Below are 22934 nucleotides of genomic sequence, written 5' to 3'. Positions count from 1 at the left end.
GTAAGCGTTTTTTTAGCGAGTTAGTTTTCTACGGGATGGGGACGCTAACCCCATGCCCAACCCTCCTCCTTTACCCGGGCTTGGGACCGGCAGTAACTCTAGAAGAGCTACAGGCGGAGTTATATTTACTGGTATTCCCTCTCAATTATGAAGTGTCAGTGTTCTAGTTAACCAAGACTTTAGACACTTTGCGCGCTGGAACTTTTATTTCTCTCTATCCGCTATCACTAAAACAACGATATATTTTTTGCCACAGAGTAAGCAGAGAGTAGGTGCAAGAGGTTCAAAAACTGTGCTGACATCTTTGGCAAACAGACGGGAGGTTCAGTGAAACTCGTGGAATAGCTACCAGGCAGGTTACCAGTTATTATCAGTGAGTCCTTAATAACTAAGTAAGAAATCCACCTCATTAATTCACGAACGACAGATCACTTCTCTCATCTTATGTACGCCTACTTGATCACATACTCAGTACTGAAAATTGTCCTCAGTGCTTGCAGGATTATAGTTCACTTTGGTATCGGTACATTTATCTTCGCTACTATGCTAATAGAACCAATCCCACAGTTGTTGACTTATGATGTGACCACCTAATATATAAGATCTTACGTAGAAGTCACATCATTGTCTGCAATGACTCGTCCTATCGTGAAAATCAGCAATATGATGTTTGACACTCCTAAAATAACATTTAGGATGGGTAGAGAGTAATACATTCAGCACAAAACAATAAATTATGTGGAGTAACAAAGTCTGCTTGACCTAACCATGTCATTTATATCGACTGTTTCCGAATTCACCATTACCGACCCCTTCCAAGTGTAACACGTTTAATATAAATCTCAGCAAATTTCAGCTTCGAGGATGGTGTGGTTAGGAACCAATACCAATACATACTCTCCTCAGCAAACCGTTAATCTTATTTGGTATTGCATTATATTGTATTTACATTTATAAGTCTATTTGTTCTTGTTGTTCCTACTTACCTATTATAATGTGTAAGTAAGCTGTTGCATGTAAATAATATTTGTTTTAGAAATCATTGCGGCAATGCGGGAAAGTAGACCGGCATTGTTCGCTGTACGTAAGTATAGGGGTTCTATGTAACGTAGACTGTATAGTGGGGTATATTAGTTGACGGGTACTACGGCAATAAAAGTACATATATCCGACCACTTCGTTGGTTTCGTGATGCTTATATAAACAGATGACTAACAGCAGTGTATAAACTTATATTTAAATATATACATTTAATGTTTTGGAAGTAATTTATTTCCACATAACATGTCAGTTTAAAGGCAAGATCAAAATTTTACAAATATTTCAGAACTTAAGGTAACAAGCTGCTCAGTTAGCTTGATATACAAGAAGATATGCTGGTTGTAGAAAAATAGGAGGAAAATTTACATACATAAGAATTTGGATAATTTTATGAGTAACGATAATATGTAGCCAGTACAAGCCATCTTTACAAGCATGATCAATATTTTGCAATATGGGTTTACAGTAACAATTTGATCTTGCCTGTAAACTGGCATGCCTCATGTAACAAACTGTTATTTGAGAATAAATTATTATTAAGATAGCACCTGAGTAAGGTTAATAGATAAGACTTAGGGAACTACTATAACTATCATCATAAAAGTACAAGAACTTATAAATAGTTGTTTACTCAAGATAGTGATTGACTGTCAGTCAAATACCATCAGAAACAAACTACTGTGGAAGAGGATAAACTAGAGTGCAGTTGAAGAGGAAATTGGGGAAAGACATTGAAAGTGGATAGGACATACATTGCGGAAATCTTCAAACTGCATCGTAAGACTAGCGCTAACCAGGAATCTTGAAGAGAAATGGAAAAGAGGGAGACCAAAGAACACATGGTGTCAGGAATTAGAACCAGAGACCAAAGAGATGAATAGTAACTGGAAAGGATTCCCAGGATATAATTAGACAGAGAATCTCAGTGAGTGGCGTATGCTCCCCCACGACGGGTAACGGGCATATGTAATTAAGCTCACTAAATAAATAGTCAGCAAACATTTACTATAGAGTATTCATGCACATAAATCAAAAATTTAGTACATGGATTTGTGTGTTTGTACTGAATTACGAGTTCGGGTTTGTTGTAATCCTTTCAAAATCACTCATGGTACAAACTGTAATATCGGAAGTGATAAGTCTTGCTAATTTGAACGCTTAATTCGGTTCCTAAGCTATTCTGGTAACGTGCAAGCTAGAACTACGCAGCGACCTGAACACGAGAGAAAAGGCGAAAAGCACTTTACTCCAAACGTTCATTTTTTACAGAAAAACGTGTATTTATAGATGTTAACATTTGTTAAATCAACATCATATTTTGGGCAATCCGCTAAAAGACATATTATGCTACTGACCAATAGTAGCAGGTCACGTTGATATTCTAGAGAGCTCCATCATGCTCTGATTAGTTATGACTCTTCGGCTCCTTTAGGGCCTCTGGAAAGCCGACTTAAAACCTCCCCCGAATAAGATTTCTTTCTAGGATCCACTTGTAGCTTGACAACTGGGTTGTGGCGGCGTCTCATTATTCTTGTCGACTTCCTTCTCCGAGGCTTCTTTTCAGTGTCCTTGGGCATATGTAAAGTTGATGTGTCGAAGATTAACTCTAACGGAAGATTTGGCTGGTTATTTTGAGTCTGCATCGTTCTTTTGTCTTTATGGATCTGATTTGTATGTCATATACATGTTCCAAAAGTTCCTTGGACTCTGTACAAAACTTTTCCCAATTTTTGTACAACTTTTCCTAGCTCCCATAGGTTCTTCCCGAGGTAGGATTTAATGAAAACTTCGTCGCCAACATTAAGGCTCCAGATATTTGGATTGTAACTGTGCTCATCCACTAATTTGGATGGCAACATGGCGTTGAAAACGGTCCGAATACGCCTTCCGAACATGGCGTCAGCAGGAGACTTACCATCTGGAACATTTGGGTTCGGAGTGGTTCTGTAGGATGTTAAAAATTTTGTGATTATCTGTCCAGTTGTCCCTTCGCCTCCCCCTTTCAGTAATGCTCGTTTAAAAGTGTTCACAAAACGTTCTGCTTGTCCGTTCGACTGCGGATGATAGGGCGGAGAACAAAGATGAGTTGTTCCATTCGCGCTACAGAAATACTGAAACGATTCTGCGATGAATTGCAGGCCATTATCAATTACTAGGGTCTCTGCAACTCCGAAGCAGCTAAACACGGTAGACAACTTGTGGATTGTTCCTGATGTTGTACACTTGGGCATGGTATATACTTCTGGCCACTTAGTAAATGCATCCACAATAATCAGAAACATTTTTCTTCGGATTGAACCAGCAAAATCTGCGTGAAGTCTTACCCAGGGTCCTGCAGGCGTTGGCCAATATTGAGGTTCACGTTTCAAAGGATGTTTAGCAGCTTGAAGGCATGATGGACAGACACATGATTTGTTCTCAATATCTTTGGCCAATAAGCATAACCACGAGCCAGCGATTTCATTTTATTGATTCCAGGATGGCCACTGTGAAACTGCTTGGAAACCTTGTGACTTAATAACTTCGGAATAACGATTCGATCACCGAACATAATACACGAGCCGACAACCATTAGTGAGTCCCGTCGACGAAAATACTGCAAAATTTCTCCGTCAAGACGATTGTTTGGCCATTCGGTCGTTAGATAGCTTTTGACTGTTCTCAATGTCTTATCAAATTCAGTGATCTTCTTGATAGTTTCAAAGGTTACTTGGAGTCCATTGATTGCTTCATCCAATACACGATGAACTTCTTTCTCAGCTTTTATATTTGCTACAAGAGTCTCCTCTGGGGGTTTCGATTGGGAGCCTATTAATCTTGATAATCCATCAGCTTGCCCGAAGGCGGCAGTAGACTGAAACTTGATCTTGAAATCGTGACCCGGAAATATGGTTGCCCATCGTTGGAGTCGGTTAGCTGTATGAACAAGAATTCCTTTCTTCGACCCAAAAACTGCAAGTAGTGGCTTATGGTCTGTTATTAGGGTAAAATGTCGACCATACATCATCTTGTGGAACTTTTTCACTGCAAGGATAATTGATAGGGCTTCTTTCTCGATTTGGCTATAGTTCTTTTCAGTCGTTGTCAAAGATCTGGCAGCGTGTGAGATAGCTTTTTCAGACCCATCAGGAAAAATGTGAGAGATGACTGCGCCCACACCATAGTTAGAAGCATCTGAAGCAAAGACTATCGGTAGCGAAGGATCATAATGTGTCAATGAGAGATTGGAAGTTAGGAGTTGCTTGATCTTCTCGGAAGATGCTTCACAGTCCGCAGACCAATTCCATCTTGTATTCCTTTTTAGTAGGTGGTTTAGTGGAGCACGTAGATGATGGCGATCGCGGAGGAAGATACCATAATGGCTGACTAGTCCCAAGAACGATCGTAGTGTAGGAATGTTCCTGGGTCTAGTCATTGTTCTCGCAATTTCAATGTTCTCTGGAACTGGTCGTCTTCCGTCTTTACCTATTATGAACCCAAGGTACCGTACTTGCTGCATGTAAAAGTCACACTTTTCCGCTCGGAGGCAAAAACCATAATCGGCTATGCGTTCTAGTACCTGGTTCAGTTTCTTCTGCAGGTCCATTTTGTCTGCTGTCATAATTATGTCATCTAAATAAGCTGCTGCCCCTGGAATACCTTGTAACATGGTACCCATAATTTGCTGGAAAATAGAGGGCGCCCTATTCACCCTAATAGGCAGTCGGTTTTACCGTTCAGCTTAGCGAGAAGAGCTTCCGGTAAGAGTAACGGATACTGGTGAGACTCTAGAGGTTCATTTAATCAGGTAGAGTAGTCTGCACATAGACGGACGCCTCCACTCGACTTCTTGATTACCTATATTGGTGCAGCCCAGTTCGAGAGGTTCACAGGTTCGATAACACTCATTTCCTGAAGTCGTAATTCTTGTTAAACTATTGGAAGAGCAGAATAAAGTACAGGTCTCTTAGGTCGAAAGACGGGAGTAGCCGCAGGTTTTAGGGTTAAAAATGCTTTGGCCTTCGTACATTCCCCGAATCCTTCGTTAAACACATAGTGGTGTCTTTGTAGCATGGGATTTTTCTGATTCCACTCTAAGGTGTTGTCAGTTCTAATTCGTCTGCAGATACTGTTAACAGGATGGTCTGCTGCTTTAAGTGTCTCAATAAGATCTAACCCCATTAGGTCGAGTGCTGGCTTCTTTGTAAGGTGTACTGTTGCATTCGTTGTTACAGCACCTTTAGAAACAGTGCAGGGCACTTCTCCAACAATATTTAACTTCCCCCCCAGATGCACTGTGGGCAGAGCTCCAGGGGTATCGCGAAACTTTTTTGCGCCACTTTTTCATTCCTGCTTTTTGCACAGACAAACTTCGAAATTAATTATAGATAAATTTGAAATTTCATTTTCCGTTTTCACATTAAGGCAAAAAAGGGTTTTTTCATTTTGCGGTGCATGGTATCGCGAAGTCCAAGAAAATTCATTATTCAGGTGCTGCTATAACAGTCTTTTCATATTTGCATCGTAGGCTAGCAATTATTTCTACCTAAGTATACACTGATGGTAGGCAAATCACTTTTTTATATGAAATAGCATGATCCAAGCATATATCGTCATAAAAATTGCATTGTCGTCAAGGCTACAAAAACTGCGTTACAAGTAACGATACCATTGTAAGATTTATCGTTTTTCTCCTCTTTATCACAATTTCGGCTGATTTTCACTGTTTTGTCCGACTTTTATGGCAGAAATAGGTTGATAGTGATAACATTAAGTGTTCTGAGTGTTGTAAATATTATGTATATGCTATAGATGATAATAACACATACCAACCCAAGCTGTCAGTTTTCGGGAATTTCCCCAGGTCTGGGGAAATTTTGGGGTTTGGGTCTCATTTCCCCAAAATTTACTATAGCGGCTTCCCCAAAATGGGTCCAGTTTTCCCCAAAATTGGGAGCTTGGGAAGATATTAATATCACCTTCTACAGTTAGATATATTAGCCACCTAATGATTAGATTGCAAGAAATACATCATAATCATGTGGAAGAGGTGTAATTATGTGAAGATTTTACCAGAGATCAAGGTAAGACAGCTTTAATACATCCTGTGCAGAGTAACAATGTTTTGGCTGCCGGTATTCTTGTAAAAATACCTAATAGCAGGAATAAGTACTAATATAAAGCGGTTACGAGAAAGCATTGACAAGTACGATTTGATAGTCAAGATATCTTGATCTCAGGTGACCAGATTGTCTGAGGTCGTACGTGATGATCTTTGAAAGTCAACCAAGGCCTGTCTAGGTTACGTGCTGATGTCGTAAATGACAATTACTCATACCTTACGTCGGACTAAAATGAAATAGGCATCAATAATTGCAGGTTACATAGGACGATTCAAAGTTCACACAGTAGTCTTTATATATGTTCATTGTCTAAGTCTCCGAAGTGCAACCTGTCCAAAGAATTAAATAATACAATCCATGTATCAGTTTCAGTTTGGGAAGGACAGGAGGCCTGATGGCCTGTGTTAATCCTGGCAATGGTGGTCCCTCAGTCGATCCAACTTTCTTTTGAAAGGATCGACGGATGGAGCCTCAACCACGTGCTGAGGTAATGAGTTCCACTCGTTGATGATTCGGTGGGAAAGTCGATAGTCATCTGACAAGTAATTTGTTCTTGACTTGTGAACTTTTTTGGAGTGTCCTCGTAAATTCTCTGTTTTGGAAGACAAGAAAAATGAGGGCACATCAGGTGTAACTTTATTACTAAGCAATTTGAAAACTGTAATCGAGTCGCCTCTAGTTCTGCGATATGACAACGGGAAAAGGTTCAGCTTGGTCAGTCGAGCTTTATACGGAAGCTTCGCTATTCCGGGAATAAGCTTAGTTGCCGTTCTCTGAACCTCTTCCAGAAGCTCACTGTGATTTTTTAAGCAAGGGCTGGCCGCCTGTATGCAGTAATCAAGTTTTGGACGTACGAACACTGTATACAAAGTTGAAAACGTCTTAGTGTCGACACGACTAAAAGCCTCACGTATTGACCATGACGTTCTAAAACTTTTGGCGGCTATTGCACAGCAGTGTGCAGTAGTCTTTAAGTCTTGGCTAACGATGACTCCGAAGTCATTATATGTCTGGACGACAGGTAGCTCAGTGTTATTCATCGTGTGTGTATCTGTACCTTGATGACCGATATGCATCACAACACACTTGGAAGTATTTATCGGCAACTGCCGGGTTTCAGACCATTCAGATAATTTCTTCAGGTCATTTTGAAGTTCTAAGCTATCACCCTCACATCGTATCGTTCTCCATATCTTGATATCGTCAGCATATAGCAAGACCGATGATGATAGGAGACGAGGAGAATCATTTACATACAAGAGGAATAGCACTGGCCCCAAAACTGTACCCTAGGGCACTCCACTAAGCACAGTTTCCCAGCTAGATAACTTTGAGTTCACCCGTACTCTTTGTTGGCGCCCAACTAGGAAGTCTTTTATCCACATCAATAGAATGCCTCCAATCCCGACATTTCTTAACTTATATAACAGCCGGTTGTGCGGAACCTTGTCAAAAGCTTTGCTGAAATCAATTAAGACTACGTCTACAGGTAACTTTTGGTCCTTAATAGCGTACCAGCTTTCACGAGCCACTAATAAGTTAGTGAGACAAGAGTAACCTATTCTGAAACCGTGCTGCTTCTCTGAAAGGATCCGGTTTTCATCGAGACACTTAAACAGCTCCTTCCGAATAATCTTTTCTAAGATTTTAACAACCACACTAGTCATGCTAACGGGGCGGTAATTCTCAGGTTTGTGTTTCGTACCTGTTTTGGAGACAGGACTTACTATGACGTTTTTCCAGTCTTTGGGTAAACGACCCTGCCTTACGGATAGATTAAAGCATATACTTAAAGGTTTCGCAACGAAGTTAGATAATTCCTTTAGTAGACTAGGCTGTTATTCATCGGGCTCTGTGGATATACCTATGTCAAGCTTATTTAGTGAACCAAAGACATCGAGTTCTTTAACGGTCACGCTATCCAGTGTATGTGTGGGGGATTTGTATGCGCTGATGGGAAGGGTGCTTCTATGGTATATACATTGCTAAAGTAGTTTGAGAACACCTGAGCCTTACCAAAGTCGTCTTCCACTAGTGACTCGGCAGCACTGTCTCCCCATAGAGCAGGAATATTCCCTCTTCTCTTTGTCCTTTGGTTTATATAAGAATACAAGCGTTTAGGACATTCTATGGGTTCCTTAACAATTTTTTCTTCGTACAACTTTCTAGACTTACGGAGGGTCGAGGCACAGGTATTCCGGACTTTTCTATACTGGGATTTAGTTTCACCAGTCCCAGTAACCTAAATCTATCCCACATTTTTCTTCTCTTACAGAGAAGGATGCGGACCTCCCTACTGAACCATGGTGGGGAGTTTCTCTACCCCCTTGGTATAGTCCAAAGGATGTGAGGTTTGGTAACTTTTAAGTGTGAATTTCGAAATGCGTCCCAGGCCGTTTCAATTGAGAATTCTGGTCTATTGCCCAATCTATTAACGGTGCTGAGTGCATGATATCTGGTATGTTTGCTTTCCAGACGTTGGGTCTGGACTGGACTGACGCGTGCTTGTGACTGACAGTTACATAGAAGTCAAAAGTTGAAAAAGCGTGATCACTTTTACCTAGGGGTGGGATGTAATGAAGGTTCGCAATGTCATCCACATAGTGAGTGAGTATCAGATCTAGTAAGGATGATCTTATTTCCAGCTGGCTTCGCAAGTGTTCACAGACCTAAGGGGGACAATTCCCAAGAAATAGAAGTTATTTATTAGTGGATCATTTGTGCTAGATTTAAACTTTAATAAACGTTTTCATTTATAACGCATCAGTCTTTTAATTACGGCAATTCTTATTTATCGTGACAGGTCGAAATTCGAACTACTAGTATGGTACATCATGTTCAAGGTTGCAGTATTTGGTAAACGGTATACATGACTAATCGCGTGTGCGCCAAACTGGTAATTATTACACAAGAACGCCAAACAACATCCCTGTCTCACAGCCACATAAAACTGCACAGTACACTCTCCCTGCCGTTACGCTAAAAGTATAAATTAATGGCCATATAAATGAATTTATGTAAAACTAAAAAGATTACAATATTAGAACTTCTTGTTATCAAGAAGCATAGCTATAGCCTGTGTTAACAATGGATTCTGACGTTGTAGCTTCATCACTAGCACCGATTGAACGCATCACTTGTGCGCATATGTCTTCCGATGCTTCGAGGCATGAACGGATGAGTTTACTTGCCAAAGGTTCACTAAGAGCATGGATTGAGTGGTAGTTGTTAGTGAACCTCTCTAGCAGATCATTACTCCCTGTAGAGATTGACATGTCCAGCGCACGAAGAACCAGGTTCATTATGTATTTCCTAGTCCACCGGTTGCTATGTCGAAATAAGTCTACAAACCTTATGAAGACAAAGGAACACACACATACCTCCATGAATCAGATCTTTAGAATGTGCATACAGAATATGACCACAGGGCAGCATGTAGTCATTGAAACGCTCACAAGCACATCGTGCACATGAAGTATCAACAACATACATCATGCCCTTGTCATAGCACCGGATGTATTCTCCTTCTATAAATTCGTGTCTCATTGTCCGAACACGTTTATGATTTATAGCTACAATTTTAGCTGCAAAAGATGTGAACTCATGTAGAAGAGTTCGAAATGACATTGGAACCTGAAATTAATGATACATTTAACTGTATTTCTTACCTGAAGAACTGGAAAACTTTGAAGGTCCTTTACAGCGTCATATGGACGCAAACATAGGTCAATGTCTGTTTTGCTCCAAATTTTCCAGAACGTCAATAGCAGGGAATCACCTCTTCTGAGACATTCTTTTAGGTGTTTATAAGCACTTTCAACACGGTTGTTTGTGTGGTTGCCCAGGCTTAATACATGTCGCCGGTAACAGCGAGCGCACATTGACTTCCTGGCAATCCAGTAATCTTTTATATAATCATACGCCCGTGGGAAATGCGTCCTTAGATGTTCGTACTTCCGAGCAAATCCGAATATAGTGCGTTATGAAAAGGGAAGCTCACATATCAAACCGTCTAGTCTTCACAAGCTGTTCCAAGCATTTGCGTTCATCAGGATTTCGGAACTACAGAAAATAATTTGTACAGCTAACACATACCTTCCTGAAAAATGCTCTTAAGACATGAAGTGAACAAAGTCTTATGTTAGAATTACTGTACGTAGACTGCACTGCTGAAATTTCAGTCGCTGCTGAATCCATAACGAAAGTGTGTGTATCATAAGTACCGCACATCCCAATAGTTTTTCGACATCTTCGCGTCGTTCTTGGCTGCAGAGAGCATACATAACAGTGTGCCCTTGCCCAAGACTACCAATCACTACTAGCTGGAACAGTGGAAAACTTTAAGATAAATTTATTACTAATCGTTACTTATCCAACTTCGTTGGTCTGATAAGTCGAATCAATACATATTACCTCCGGGAACGCTATTTGATCCCTGCGGCTGAAGCAAATCATAGATATGTTCCCATTTTCATTGAATACTTTTACTTCAGTGTTCGCTTGAACACGCTGTAAGGTGCCATTGATATTTTTAGTGTCTAAACTCAATTAATTACAATGTGAGTTCAACAGCCTGGGTGTAACTGTGAACGCATTTTGGCGATATCGTCCTTGGTAAGCTGTTTATGGAACTTCCAAGAAACCATATGCCGTAAGCTACGAGTTGGTGTATTACTCAGTAGAAACGTTCTTATATATAAGCGTTCATTTGACGTCAACTGTCGTCTCGATGGATCGACAGAAATATATCCTTTTGTGCAAGGATGGTTGTGCACTGTTTTAACAGAGGTGACTTTCAGCTCACTATTTACTGCCCGGACCCAAAATCCAGATTGACAATGGCAATATTTCGACCTGAAGGATAAATTCATTTGAAACAAGCCATACGTAGATGACCGACGTCGTCTCCTTTGTCTAGGTTGTGTTGGCGAGTTAGAAGTTGTACATTCTTCAGGAGAATGATGATTACTATCATCGTCCACATCCTGAACGCAAGCATCTGACTCTGACGAACTGTGTTTACGTCCATATATACAGACATATCTCACGAAAAAGTGCTTTGAAGTTGGGTCATCACTGTTCTTTTTGCATACTGACATAATATAATTAGTATGCGTATACTAAAAAAAATAATTATTAACCACAGAAGTCATATTACCTTATGTACTTCTTTCAAACAGGTCTCCAAATTATCCCAACTTGTAAATCTTCGAGATAACATAATATCATTGAAGATTCATCCTATATCATGCATCATCACGATGGCATCGTCTTCGTTACTTGAAGAATGAACATTATCAGACATGGTGTGGCTGAACTCAATTCAAATCTAAAAATGTCTTGATTTGACCGCTTCGGAAAATTTTCACGAATTGTTGATGTGACGCACCAATCATCTTGTGGCAGTTTGACCTTCAAGTGCTCGCAACCTCCAACAGTGAACGATATCCCTGAAGCGTTGCTTGCACTGTGTGTTAGTTGTGTTGTTGGGAGAACTATGGGTCTCCCAATGTTCCTCCAAGTTTCTAGGCTGATTAGGGTAATATCAGAAGCTGTAACAAGCTGAAAGTGAGTACGGTGTTTATTAATACCAAAGATTACGTACCTTCTTTGGCGGCGATTCCGTGCGTGATTATGTGATACCAATACTCTTTTTGTTAATGCGCCAAACTTGTATTTCTTGAAGCAGGGTTTTGTAGAATACCGTTTATGCTTTCTTTTTCTGCAGCTGATTTCTATATGGCCCTTCCGATGACAATTACTGCAACAATGTTCTTTACACGGGTAGCTCTTATAGTGCCAACCTCCAAATGACCAGCATGGACATGATGGTTTGTCACTGTCATTACGATAATTATGCATGCTGGAACCTTGCGAGACCTTTCTCTGGACTGCACTAATGTAAGGGAAATGGGTACCGTTCTCTACCATAGAGGTATCATGCTTCAAGTTCACTAACCCTTCGGTAGTTACTTCACGCAGCATCATATCGGGGCATTGTTCAAGCTTGCTTAGGATTATTGTTCGGATGTCAGCATTTTCGGGTGAACGCAGGCTACAGACAAGTACTAGGCATTTAAACTGGTCTTCAATCATGGAAGACAACTTGGACCTCTCACACTCTCGGTTCACAATTCCTGCATGTTTCACCCAGTCATCTGGTTCTTTCGTTATCTTCAAGCATTGGCAACGGATATTAAATAGAGATGACTGTTCTCCAAAGATTTGAGACAGGGTTTTAACTGTTTCATCAAAACTAAAGTCTCGTGGGTTCTTCGGGAGAATGAAGTTACTGTAGCGTTCATGTTCCATCGTCCCAAGTTTTCTTAGAAGTATTTTGACTTTTGAGGCGTCATCAACTCTGCAGAGATCAACATAGAACGAATCTTCATATTTCTCAAACCAAGAATCAAAAGTTACACCTGCTGCACCGTCAAAATTAAATTTATGAATGGCATTAATGTCTGAACCAGTATGAGATAATTGTGGTTCACCAAAAGCAGTTTTGCTGGGACAGGCAGTCAGTCAGTCAGTAACAACGTAGAATTTCGTACGTACGCAAATCAGTTCGAGTTGCCACACCACATTAGCACACAGATGCAGTGGTCGATTCAAATCCCGTAGTGGTAGAGGTAATAAGAGTATAAGCAGTAATCGGGAAGATTAGGGTTTGGAGATGTTATTTAAAGAGTATAATACAGTGAAATAAATTTGGGAAGAGAAAAAAAGAGACAAGGAGGAATAAGGAGGGACAGGCACAATTTCTGCATCAAGGCTACCATGATTCCGATTTGGTACTGTTCAAATCTCTTCTCTTGACGCTCCATATAGGCTTCTAGTTGCTCCAAAGAAATATTCATTGTAGTTCTCCCGTCGTCACTGATAAGTTTTGGTAATTTGAAGGTTTTATTCGGTTCCTACGCAGCGACCTGGACTCGAGAGAAAAGGCGAAAAGCACTTTACTCCAAACGTTCATTTTTTACAGAAAAACGTGTATTTATAGATGTTAACATTTGTTAAATCAACATCATATTTTGGGCAATCCGCTAAAAGACATATTATGCTACTGACCAATAGTAGCAGGTCACGTTGATATTCTAGAGAGCTCCATCATGCTCTGATTAGTTATGACTCTTCGACTCCTTCAAGGCCTCTGGAGGCTCCGTTGCAGTTCTCGGAAAGCCGACTCAATAGGGAGACGCATGTTTGAAGTAATTGGCTAGAAAAGAGTCGAGTGGTAAACCCATAGAGACTATAGCAGTTTGTCCGTATGTCATTGTCAAATCTAAATTCAACACTGAAGATACCTTCCACGAGTAATTCCTTTAGATAATGTTTTATGCTCTAACTTTCTCTGTTAGTTATCACTCGAAAAAATTGTCAATCCGAATATCGAACTACATAACCTTGTTCTTGTGTCACGTCAAAACAGCACTAGCAACCTGTTGTCAACTCTGAATCCATATTGGTCCTTCTCGCCTTTCCCTGTCCTTTGAGTACAGAACATAATCTCAGCCTTGACCATATGAATAATATACTTCAGACATATGTAGTTTATATACAAGCGAACCAGACGGCATCACACCATAAAATTAAAAAAAAAACGATTACAGAAGATCAAGCCAAAAGTAGTTGAGTGTGAGAGACTGTAACTGGTACATTAAGAATTGTAAATCTTATAATAATAGCCAATAGATCAATTGAAAGCTTATGATAAGAAATATAAATATATAATCTAGCCACTTAACAGTTATACAATAAGAATATATACACATAATAACAGTCTATAAATAATTCTCGGAAGTTACACATAATTTAATCTTCGAATACAACATTTCTGAAGACCAATATCGAGGTCCACATCATACTGTTATGAAAGATCTTCTAGAGTAGATGGATTAATTAATATCATGCTATTTAGCAAATTTCGAAAGTTGCTGAGACAAAATTCGATGGTGATACTTCCAATAAATGAGTCACACAAGTATTAGTACTATGCGTATGATTACAGAAAGCGTGAATTCTTGTCATACAAATTTCACTGTAGGTTGTAAGTTAACTTTCCGCTTGCTTGTGCAAGAAAATTAGGTTTGATGCTTTGGTCACAGTACCAGTAGTGCGTTATTCTCTCAATTTAACTCAATCGTTAATTTTATTAACGAAAGTTCAGTAATAAGAGGTCTAAAAGCCAATCTGTCGTCATAATGTAAGTAGAGATTACAGTTATATAGCTTCAGACGTCAAATTTCTCAACAATTAGAATGTAAATTTTAGCTCATATTCATAGGCTATTAAGTACTGACGAATAAGTTCATAGATATGATAAATAACCAAGAGAGTTTATACTGTTAGTTGATTGTATTTAGAAGAATTTCGAAAACTGACTGATTTACTCAGCCTATTACACAAAGTTATTTAAAGAAAATTAACTTAAATAAATATAACAAGTAATCTTTTGGAAAGTGAATTTGATTAACACTGGAGAGTTTATGATTCAGCTTCATTTTAATTGTTTAAAAGAAACGAACACAAGAATTGAATAATAAGCAGCAAAATGGCAATCCATGCAGTTAAATGCAAAAATTCGTAGACCAATTAGTTTTTTTCTGCATACTACTTATGATTAAGTTGTAGTAAGTCTTAGATATAATCCTCTTATGAGTACCCATCTCAAAAGTCCAGAATAAGTATAGATGCTTTTGCCAGTAATTCTACAAATATGGATAAAGTGTTGGAAGTTTTAGAAACACTTTTCGTGCTAGTTGACACTCGTTAGATTGCCTGTAACCTTGAAGGAACTGGTACTTTTCATGAGATTTAAAACTTATTACTGAATTATACAGGCTGCGATTGATCCACCTGGGGAATACAAGTAAAAACCTTTAATTTGCAATTAAATTAAGCTTTACTCGAAAAACAGAATGGTAAACAGGAACAGTTCGGTATTTAAACATTATCAAAAGAAATAACGAAGAGATATAGACAAGAAGAAAAGTGAAAGCATTGAAAATGACAACGAAAAACAGGATGAAAATTCGTATTGTTGGTAGTGTCATAAAACAAAAAACAAATGAATCATGTATGAAAACAAAACACACTATGTACGGCAAGTAAAACAAGTAGAAATGGACACGATAAATACTAAAACAAACCCACTGAAATAAACTCAACTGTGGCTACTTCCAAATTTGTGTTAACAGAAATAAAAGCTATGTAAAAAAGAATACTATCATATCAAAAAGGAAACTGAGCGTTAAAAAAGAGTAAGTTTTATAGATTGACAAGAAATATAAATGACACTAACAATGACAAATCAAAATGGTACTCTCTCTCTCTCTCTCTCTCTCTCTATATATATATATATATATATATATATATATATATATATATATATATATGACAATAAAATGAATATCAGAAACATAGCATGTGGTGCTTAATAATTCCTCTTCCTTATAAGTAAATTTTATTCATAAATCTAAGCAGTAACAACATCAAATAAATACTTAGTAATGTAAGCGTAATGAATAAACCACAATGAAATAATAGATTAAGATACGACAATCTGTTGTTATGAAAAAGTGGACCAGTATGAAGAAATAGACTGTAACAAGGATGACGATAATAGCGACAAAAGTTGTAATAAGAGAGTATTAGTAATCAGTAATTTGAAAATAAAGTCGAAAAAAAGAACTGTTGAGAAAAAGTGTGTTCCTATTGATTATGACCAAATCGTTTTAATACTCATCATCATCTTCATCTGATTACGCTACTATTTTTGGTAAGAAAAGTGTTGAGAATATGTCATAAGTTAGGATGCAGCAGAAAGGGCAGAAAATTTAGCAACTAGATTTCGTGTAATACCCGGAGTTGGAAATTCACTTGTTTTACCATTTGTGCTATGATACTGACCAATTTTCGCGCTTTCAGTAGACTCCGAGGAACTGCTAAAAGGAAAGAGAAGTTTTTTTTTGAAAAACAAGAAAAATACATGAAATACATAACTTACCTGTGTTTTCTTAAACCTAAATTGCTGGTGTGTGGTGATAAAAATATACGAGAAGGGTTATTCATGGGGATGGAAGAACTAATATGAGGTGAGATGACATTCAGCATTTCCGTTTGGTAAGATGAGATTCGACATTTTTAATATCGACCTTTTATAACCCTTTTCTTCCATTGTGAAAAGGCGGCATCGTTGCAGATGTAGTATATCTGGGGGAAACTTCTTACTGTTATCACAGACCTCTACACTCAGCAGTACGACTTTACCCTCTGACCTAAAGTAACGGTAAATGATATCAATGACTCACTAGGCTAATATTGTACAACCTGTGGTTAAAATAATGACTTTGAAATGTGACATTTTGAAAATGTCAATACAAGCAAAAATACGTAACAAGTTGATGTATTTGGCTGAGACAGACTACTAGTGTAACAGCTACTGTGATAACATCCAAGATCTCAAACTGAAATAGATTGAACCGGAATCAAATTTTTAAACTATTAGTTGAATGCAAAGTGATTTAACTATTAAGAATCCACAAAAAGATTTAGTGTGGGAAGAAAGACAGGTGTCATACTGAATAACTTGAATTTCATAGAAAAATTTATATATATATATATATATATATATATATATATATATATATATATATATCAACACTAGCGTACGATATCACTCAACAGAGAATACAGATTACCACATAGTTTACACCAAAATTCGTACTGTACTGTTAACATCAACATTGGAAGAGAGTTTAGAGACCGATTACAAATTTGGTCTTGGTTTTAGGATATTTTAAACCGGGATTCTATCACAAAGAAAATTACACAAGAATTTAATGGGCGAGAATTGGCACAAAATGTATTTAGCTATCACTATCTATGAAGGCTCACAAAATTCCAGATTTGTTAGTCTTTTCTAAATTAAGCTCGACAAATTTCCATTATAACTATTTAAATAGTATCATTACATGATGAGAATGACAAAAAAATTTTTTAACTTATAACACAAATCAAGCACATATAACCTTCCCATATTATACAACGTTAACAGCGATTCGTCGTAACCCTAACATGGGAAAACCTCTATGATTTATGGTTACTATTTTCCTTGTGTCCAAGCCGATAATTGACATGGACTAAAACTACAGTAGGCTGGGAAGTGTTTGGCATTATCTAACGACACAGTGGAGATTTTTGCACACAAAGTTCACAGTTATCACGTCTTATCATCAAGTAGTGGCTACTATGATTTTTGTACACACGTCTGTCTAGCAGAATAATTTGGCCAAAACAATGACTACGGCATTTTTACGTATGAGGGCTGGTTAAATGATATGAGACTATTTATTTGGATGACTTGGCAAACACATAGCTAATTTCTCGATGATAAACGTTTGTCTGGAATTTTGTGAGTTTCTGTACACAAAACCATACGGATTAATGGAGCTCCATAGTTGTACAAAAAGATGGAGCACAATAAATGAAAACGGTCCCACACACTATAAATATACCACGTTATTTAAACAACGAACTGCCTGATAGGACTGGTCGGATAGTGTCGCGTTATACCATGAAGTGAACTAAAGGTAATGTTTATTGTTTGTGAAATTTCAGTGTTCAGAGTTCGACCACCACGTGCTTTTGTACAACCGAGAAATCCTAAACTACAACAGACCAACTATCCGGAGCTTCTTGGTTTTCAATAATTCATCATCCAGTATAAAAAATTCATAACGAGAACTAAATTCAATCAATTTTCGAAAAGCTGTCAATCAAATAAAATGTCTCAAATCAAAGATTTTTTTGAAAAAAAAAATCACCAATTAGTTTCATTCATTCTTAAACTAAAATTCAACTTACTAAGCTTCATCTTCAGGTTTATGACTGAAATTTTGTTTTAATTCACTGACTAATTGTTTTGGTTTTTGTTCGACAGGTTTTCTAGTTAATGGTTTGGCTAGAATAAGTAAATATGAAAACTTAAAATTTTAACTGTTTTGCATAGAATTTCTTAATTCATGATAACGATAGCTTTAAATATAGTATGCACATAGTATGACGAAAATGAAACAGCATGTAAACATGTGAATCGATGTAGATTACCAGATGCACACCGTAAATTACTTATAATATTCTGATTATCTAGTTGGGTAATATGAACTTTATTTCGTGAATTTGTCAACTAGAAGTCAAATAACCATCAACTGCTCAATTAAAAATTTCAGTTCTATGCGAATAATCAAGATTCGAACTAGGAAATTGTTTCCATACAGTGAACCAAACAGAGAAATAAACAAATGATGAGTGGACGTGGTTGGTTGAGAAATAGCTTTAATTTACACAAGGTTAGACCCAAACAGATGATCGTCCTAATTTCCTAAGGATGTTATGTATATATAAACTTAGCTCTCCATTTAACGTGTAAATAAATCCCTTTGAAACCCCCAAACTTGACATCAAAACCTCTTTTTCACAACAACTCATGAACTACTTACAAGTAGTTAAGTTTAAAATGTTTTATTAATGTGTTGTACGATTTTAAGAGGAATGCATTTCGGTTGACTTGAACATTTACTTTTTTTGTAACAATTAGGAAATTGTTTGCAATTATTTATGGCACATATCAAACGAGGTGTGGTATGGTCATCTCAGTTATGTTTATTTGTCTCGCATATACAGATTGTATTTCACTCCCAATTATATTCAATAGTTACAGAACAAAAGTAGTAGAAATATATAAACATACATACCAAAGAAGATGGTATAACTTACGTTCCACAGGAATGAATTTCCGTTGGTTTGAAACATGAGGTTTTCCATTTACTTCAGGCGCAACTCGACCAACAGTCTAAATTTAAGGAAGACTTCTATTTATCTATCTTCGAGTATGAAACAAAGTCAGTATTGATTTTTCACCATTTAAGTTAAGGAAGAGGGCTTTATATGAAATCTCGAATAACAAGCATCAAGCTAACGAAATGTAGAACCTAGTGATAAGAACAGTCAGACATCACGTCAAAAAAATCACTCAGAGTCCTAGTTATCAAGAATCCTAAGACTTATGAAGTAAAATTTGACTGATTTTCACAGTCAGTCGACAAAGACTGGATATCTGATAAATCTGCTACCGGGACGCTTATTACTTAATTCCTGGCCGCTTCCTAAAGGAACAGCGCTGAACGTAAAAACTTTATTCCGAGGTCAGTTTGTGCACACAAAACTAAGGATATTTATGACCTTGATATTCCAGGACCTTCTAGAAACACATTGAACACAGTATCTGAATGGGTAATTATTCAATCAAAAAGTGACAAGTGATCGCTCATTTCTTAAGTGTTCTTGAGTGGCCTCTATTCAGTGCCTACTGGATAAAATATTTCCTAGGGTTTTATGAATTCATAGTGACTATGGAAAAAGATATCATTGAACTCACCAACACCATTAAAAAAACACGACTTGGGTCTACTTGTAACCTGATGATTAGTTTTATTTTCTTCAGTGTGTTTCTTACCCAGCCCTTTCCGCTTTTTATCTTTCTGTTGCCCTTCGAAGTTTTCATCTTGTATGTGTCCGTAAGTATATTCAGTGGAATATTTTCCTGAACAATTTCCATTGTCTTTTAGAAAAATCTAGTTACCACAATCAAGTGAAGGACTTCTAGGACAAAGAGTAGACACATCAAGCTATAAATCACAGAATCTAATTGGAGTTACTGATATTAGGAATTTTAGTCGACTTGTGATATGATGTGACTTATCCACCGGTGGTACATTGTATTCTTCCAATACTGCACATTACCCAACCCTATCTATAAATAAAATCTTTAATGAACTGACAATTCATTTATGAAATATTTTATAATACACTACTTTGGTCTGCACTATTATGTGCACCCAGCTACTTCATTATTTCCAAATACAATTTTGGCTGACAAAAGAACAGTTTGGAGGAATAAACCAAAAAACCATTGGCAAACAGTCTAGACGTGTGAGAAGGTGTATATTTGCTGGTTATGGTCGACGTAATAGTAGTAACCTATAACTGGAAGGTTTGGGTGAAAACCCCTTCCCCAAATTGGTTTCAGTGGCCAGATACATCCATTATCCATACATAACATATGTTGGTTTTAAGAGATATTATTCGTTAAACCTTTACTATGGTTAGTAATACTATTGTTTGAACTACTTTTACTTTATTCTTTTTAATTACCTACCATAAAACCTGATAAACTGGACCAACCACAGTTATATTGCCTGGAACCATTTTTCCCTTAGGTCCTATCATGTCAGGCTGGTTGAGGAACGGTAAGGCTCAAAGCATCAAGCCCATGGTCCGAGGATGAAGCCATACTGTTAGGCGCAATGAGGTGTGAAAGTGGTTACTCGTTTCCTCCAGACATCCAACATCTGCAACGATGCCGCCTTTTCACAATGGAAGAAGGGGGTTATAAATGGTCGATATTAAAAATGTTGAATCTCATCTTACCAAACGGATTTTCGTCTCCAGATACAAGGCCTCTTGAAGTGAGGAGCTAACATCGAAAACTTCCCATAAAAGGTTGTGTGCGGCCGGCCTCAAGCAGTTACCTCTTTGACTGTACGATCACGCTTCTAGATCTTTAAGACCATAATTGAGTTTATTTTTCTGGTCCATCAAAAAGAAATTTCCTTCATTGGTGGATGCAGGTATAAGGGAGCCGGGAAGAGAAAGTGGTATTTATACTTTTAAGAGCAATAGGGTTCTACTTGTTCACGATCGAATCCCTTCATCACTTCTTGGCTAAATTCATGTTGTCACCTTATAATAAATCGAACCGACCACTGGATGGACACGAACATTTGAAAATTATCTAAAAGTGACTAATGGTATTTTTCTATTACCATCCTTATACTCCTACTTTTCTTGTCAGCTATTAATTAGTCCAAGTACACAAAAAAGTGCTCACAACAGTTCTTTTATCCATTCTTACATATTTATGCATTTCAAGTCTAAATCATTGTCAGGTGATTGATCCAAGTCCTGTGAGTTTTTAAATACAATTGTAATTTACATAATGTTCTGTGCTAGCATAGAAATGGATGGATAATTCAAGGCAAATTACAATTCCTTTCAATGATTAAAATAAAGTGAAATCAGAAAAAGGCAAACTTCTTAAAGAACTAAAGTCAATCATAGGTATCTCTTTACGGTTTACTTTATATCTCAAATCATGCACCACATCACATTTTTTTAAAGATTACAAAAAGTTTATAAACCTGATAAACCACTAAGACTTAGTAGATTCCACAAACACTCCAACATATACTCCATCTAAATATCTAAGCAGTATACTGAGACCACTTCACAGGAACTAATACAATATCATTAAAAATTCTAATGATTTCAGATAGAAAATTTCGGATCTGTCTGTCAAAAAAAATGAAGACTGTAAGTTATGATGCATAGTTATGTACTAGTATTCTTATTGATAAATGCGTAGATTTTATTAATCGTTTACTAGAGAATCATGATATTAATCTACTTAGCTGATCTCCACTAATCATTAGCTTAATAATGAGAGCCCTTCAATTCTGAATTTGACCTTATTTACGTCCAAAGAAACGTTGTATAGAAAAATAAAAGAGGCTCCATAAAATCATCTGTATCACAGGTTGTCGCCTTTTTATATAAGTACATCAGTTGTATATATAATCGCATATTTTTCCACGTGCTATCAGAATTATGCATTTAGCTCAGATATGAAGATGACATTTTCATCATCACGGAAATTACTCTCTTGAGGGACTTTTATAAAGTGAGAAGTAATTTTTCAGCTCACATAAAATTCGCCTTCTAAAATGAACCCAGTAAACTACTAACTTTAGACTGTTTAGTCAAAAGAAATTCAAATGGATGTCTCAGTCAACTCATCTACCATAAGCACACACACAAACTCAAATCGAAATATTGATTTCAAATCGGCACATCCACTCAGTACAAAAATGTTCTCGGTTCCAAACTTAGACGAGTGTCAAACACTATGACATCAGATGAAGAGAAACAAAATGAACAGAAAAATATAATTAACATCTTACGGTTTGAGAACTTTTTCATGAATATTATTAAAACTACACCAAAAAGAAATATTATTTTGTCAATTATTAAATAAAGTGAATAAACTAAAATGGATTATTACACTGTAGTTCTACCATACCGTCATGACACAACAGAAAAGCTGCAATGAATCCTTAGATGACACAGAATTCAAACATTCCATAAAATAATGAACACCCTTAGAAATGCTATGGTTAAAATAGAAGATAAAATTTCTATTGCTTCGACACAATTGTGTCTATTGACTAGGATGTATAGATTGTGATGCATTCTAAATAGGAGTTTTCTCGCGAAATCATTACTCGGTTCAAAGAACATCTAAGCTATAATAAATAACCTCAAAATAATCTTGTATGTTTAGAAAATTGATAAACCAATCAGTACTTGGTTTTTTTAACAACCATCAAGTCAATAATAATAATATCTAAAGAATTTCCCAATTATAAAGAAAGGCGAGTAGCTGAAGCTTTTCAGATTTTGATAAACCCTACCGCACTGAACAGCAAGGAAGACCTAAAGATTCATCCACCATGGATCACTTCGCAAATATTTATAGAATTAACATCTCACACCACTGACAAATAGATGAGTATTCATAATCTTACTGTTCAGCATTACAAATGCACTATTTTTACACCCATACGCAATTATACACAGCAATATCTCACACAATAAAAATCACCTTGACCG

General features: G+C 37.2%; 3 protein-coding genes across 5 annotated transcripts in view; all 3 read right to left on the bottom strand.

Annotated features, from left to right (window-relative positions):
• Positions 1 to 9139: 9139 nt before the first annotated feature.
• Positions 9140 to 10155, bottom strand: MS3_00000428 (uncharacterized protein). Its single transcript, XM_051208195.1, has 3 exons — positions 9812 to 10155; positions 9524 to 9776; positions 9140 to 9486 (listed from the first exon to the last, which is right to left on the bottom strand). The coding sequence occupies exons 1-3, from the start codon at positions 10022 to 10024 to the stop codon at positions 9200 to 9202; spliced, it is 753 nt and encodes a 250-aa protein (XP_051066413.1). The 5' UTR covers positions 10025 to 10155; the 3' UTR covers positions 9140 to 9199.
• Positions 10156 to 11166: 1011 nt separating this feature from the next.
• On the bottom strand, positions 11167 to 12718 carry MS3_00000430 (uncharacterized protein). Its single transcript, XM_051208197.1, has 3 exons — positions 11749 to 12718; positions 11302 to 11705; positions 11167 to 11263 (listed from the first exon to the last, which is right to left on the bottom strand). The coding sequence occupies exons 1-2, from the start codon at positions 12453 to 12455 to the stop codon at positions 11678 to 11680; spliced, it is 735 nt and encodes a 244-aa protein (XP_051066412.1). The 5' UTR covers positions 12456 to 12718; the 3' UTR covers positions 11167 to 11263; positions 11302 to 11677.
• A 134-nt stretch (positions 12719 to 12852) lies between these two features.
• Positions 12853 to 22934, bottom strand: part of LIMA1_5 (LIM domain and actin-binding protein 1) — a 69204-nt gene continuing 59122 nt past the window's right edge. For 2 of the 3 annotated variants that reach the window (XM_051215866.1, XM_051215869.1), the window contains exons 12-14: positions 18924 to 18999; positions 18012 to 18108; positions 12853 to 16090 (exon numbers count right to left, since the gene is read on the bottom strand). In XM_051215866.1, coding sequence (XP_051066408.1) covers positions 15955 to 16090; positions 18012 to 18108; positions 18924 to 18999 — 309 coding nt within the window. In that variant the 3' untranslated portion in view covers positions 12853 to 15954. Of the gene's footprint in view, positions 16091 to 16803; positions 19000 to 22934 lie in introns of those variants that run through there. The other variant, XM_051215867.1, reaches the window with a different exon arrangement.

Source organism: Schistosoma haematobium, chromosome 4 (assembly GCF_000699445.3).
Source record: "Schistosoma haematobium chromosome 4, whole genome shotgun sequence".
NCBI lineage: Eukaryota > Metazoa > Platyhelminthes > Trematoda > Strigeidida > Schistosomatidae > Schistosoma > Schistosoma haematobium.
This window is presented reverse-complemented; position numbering and strand designations above follow the sequence as displayed.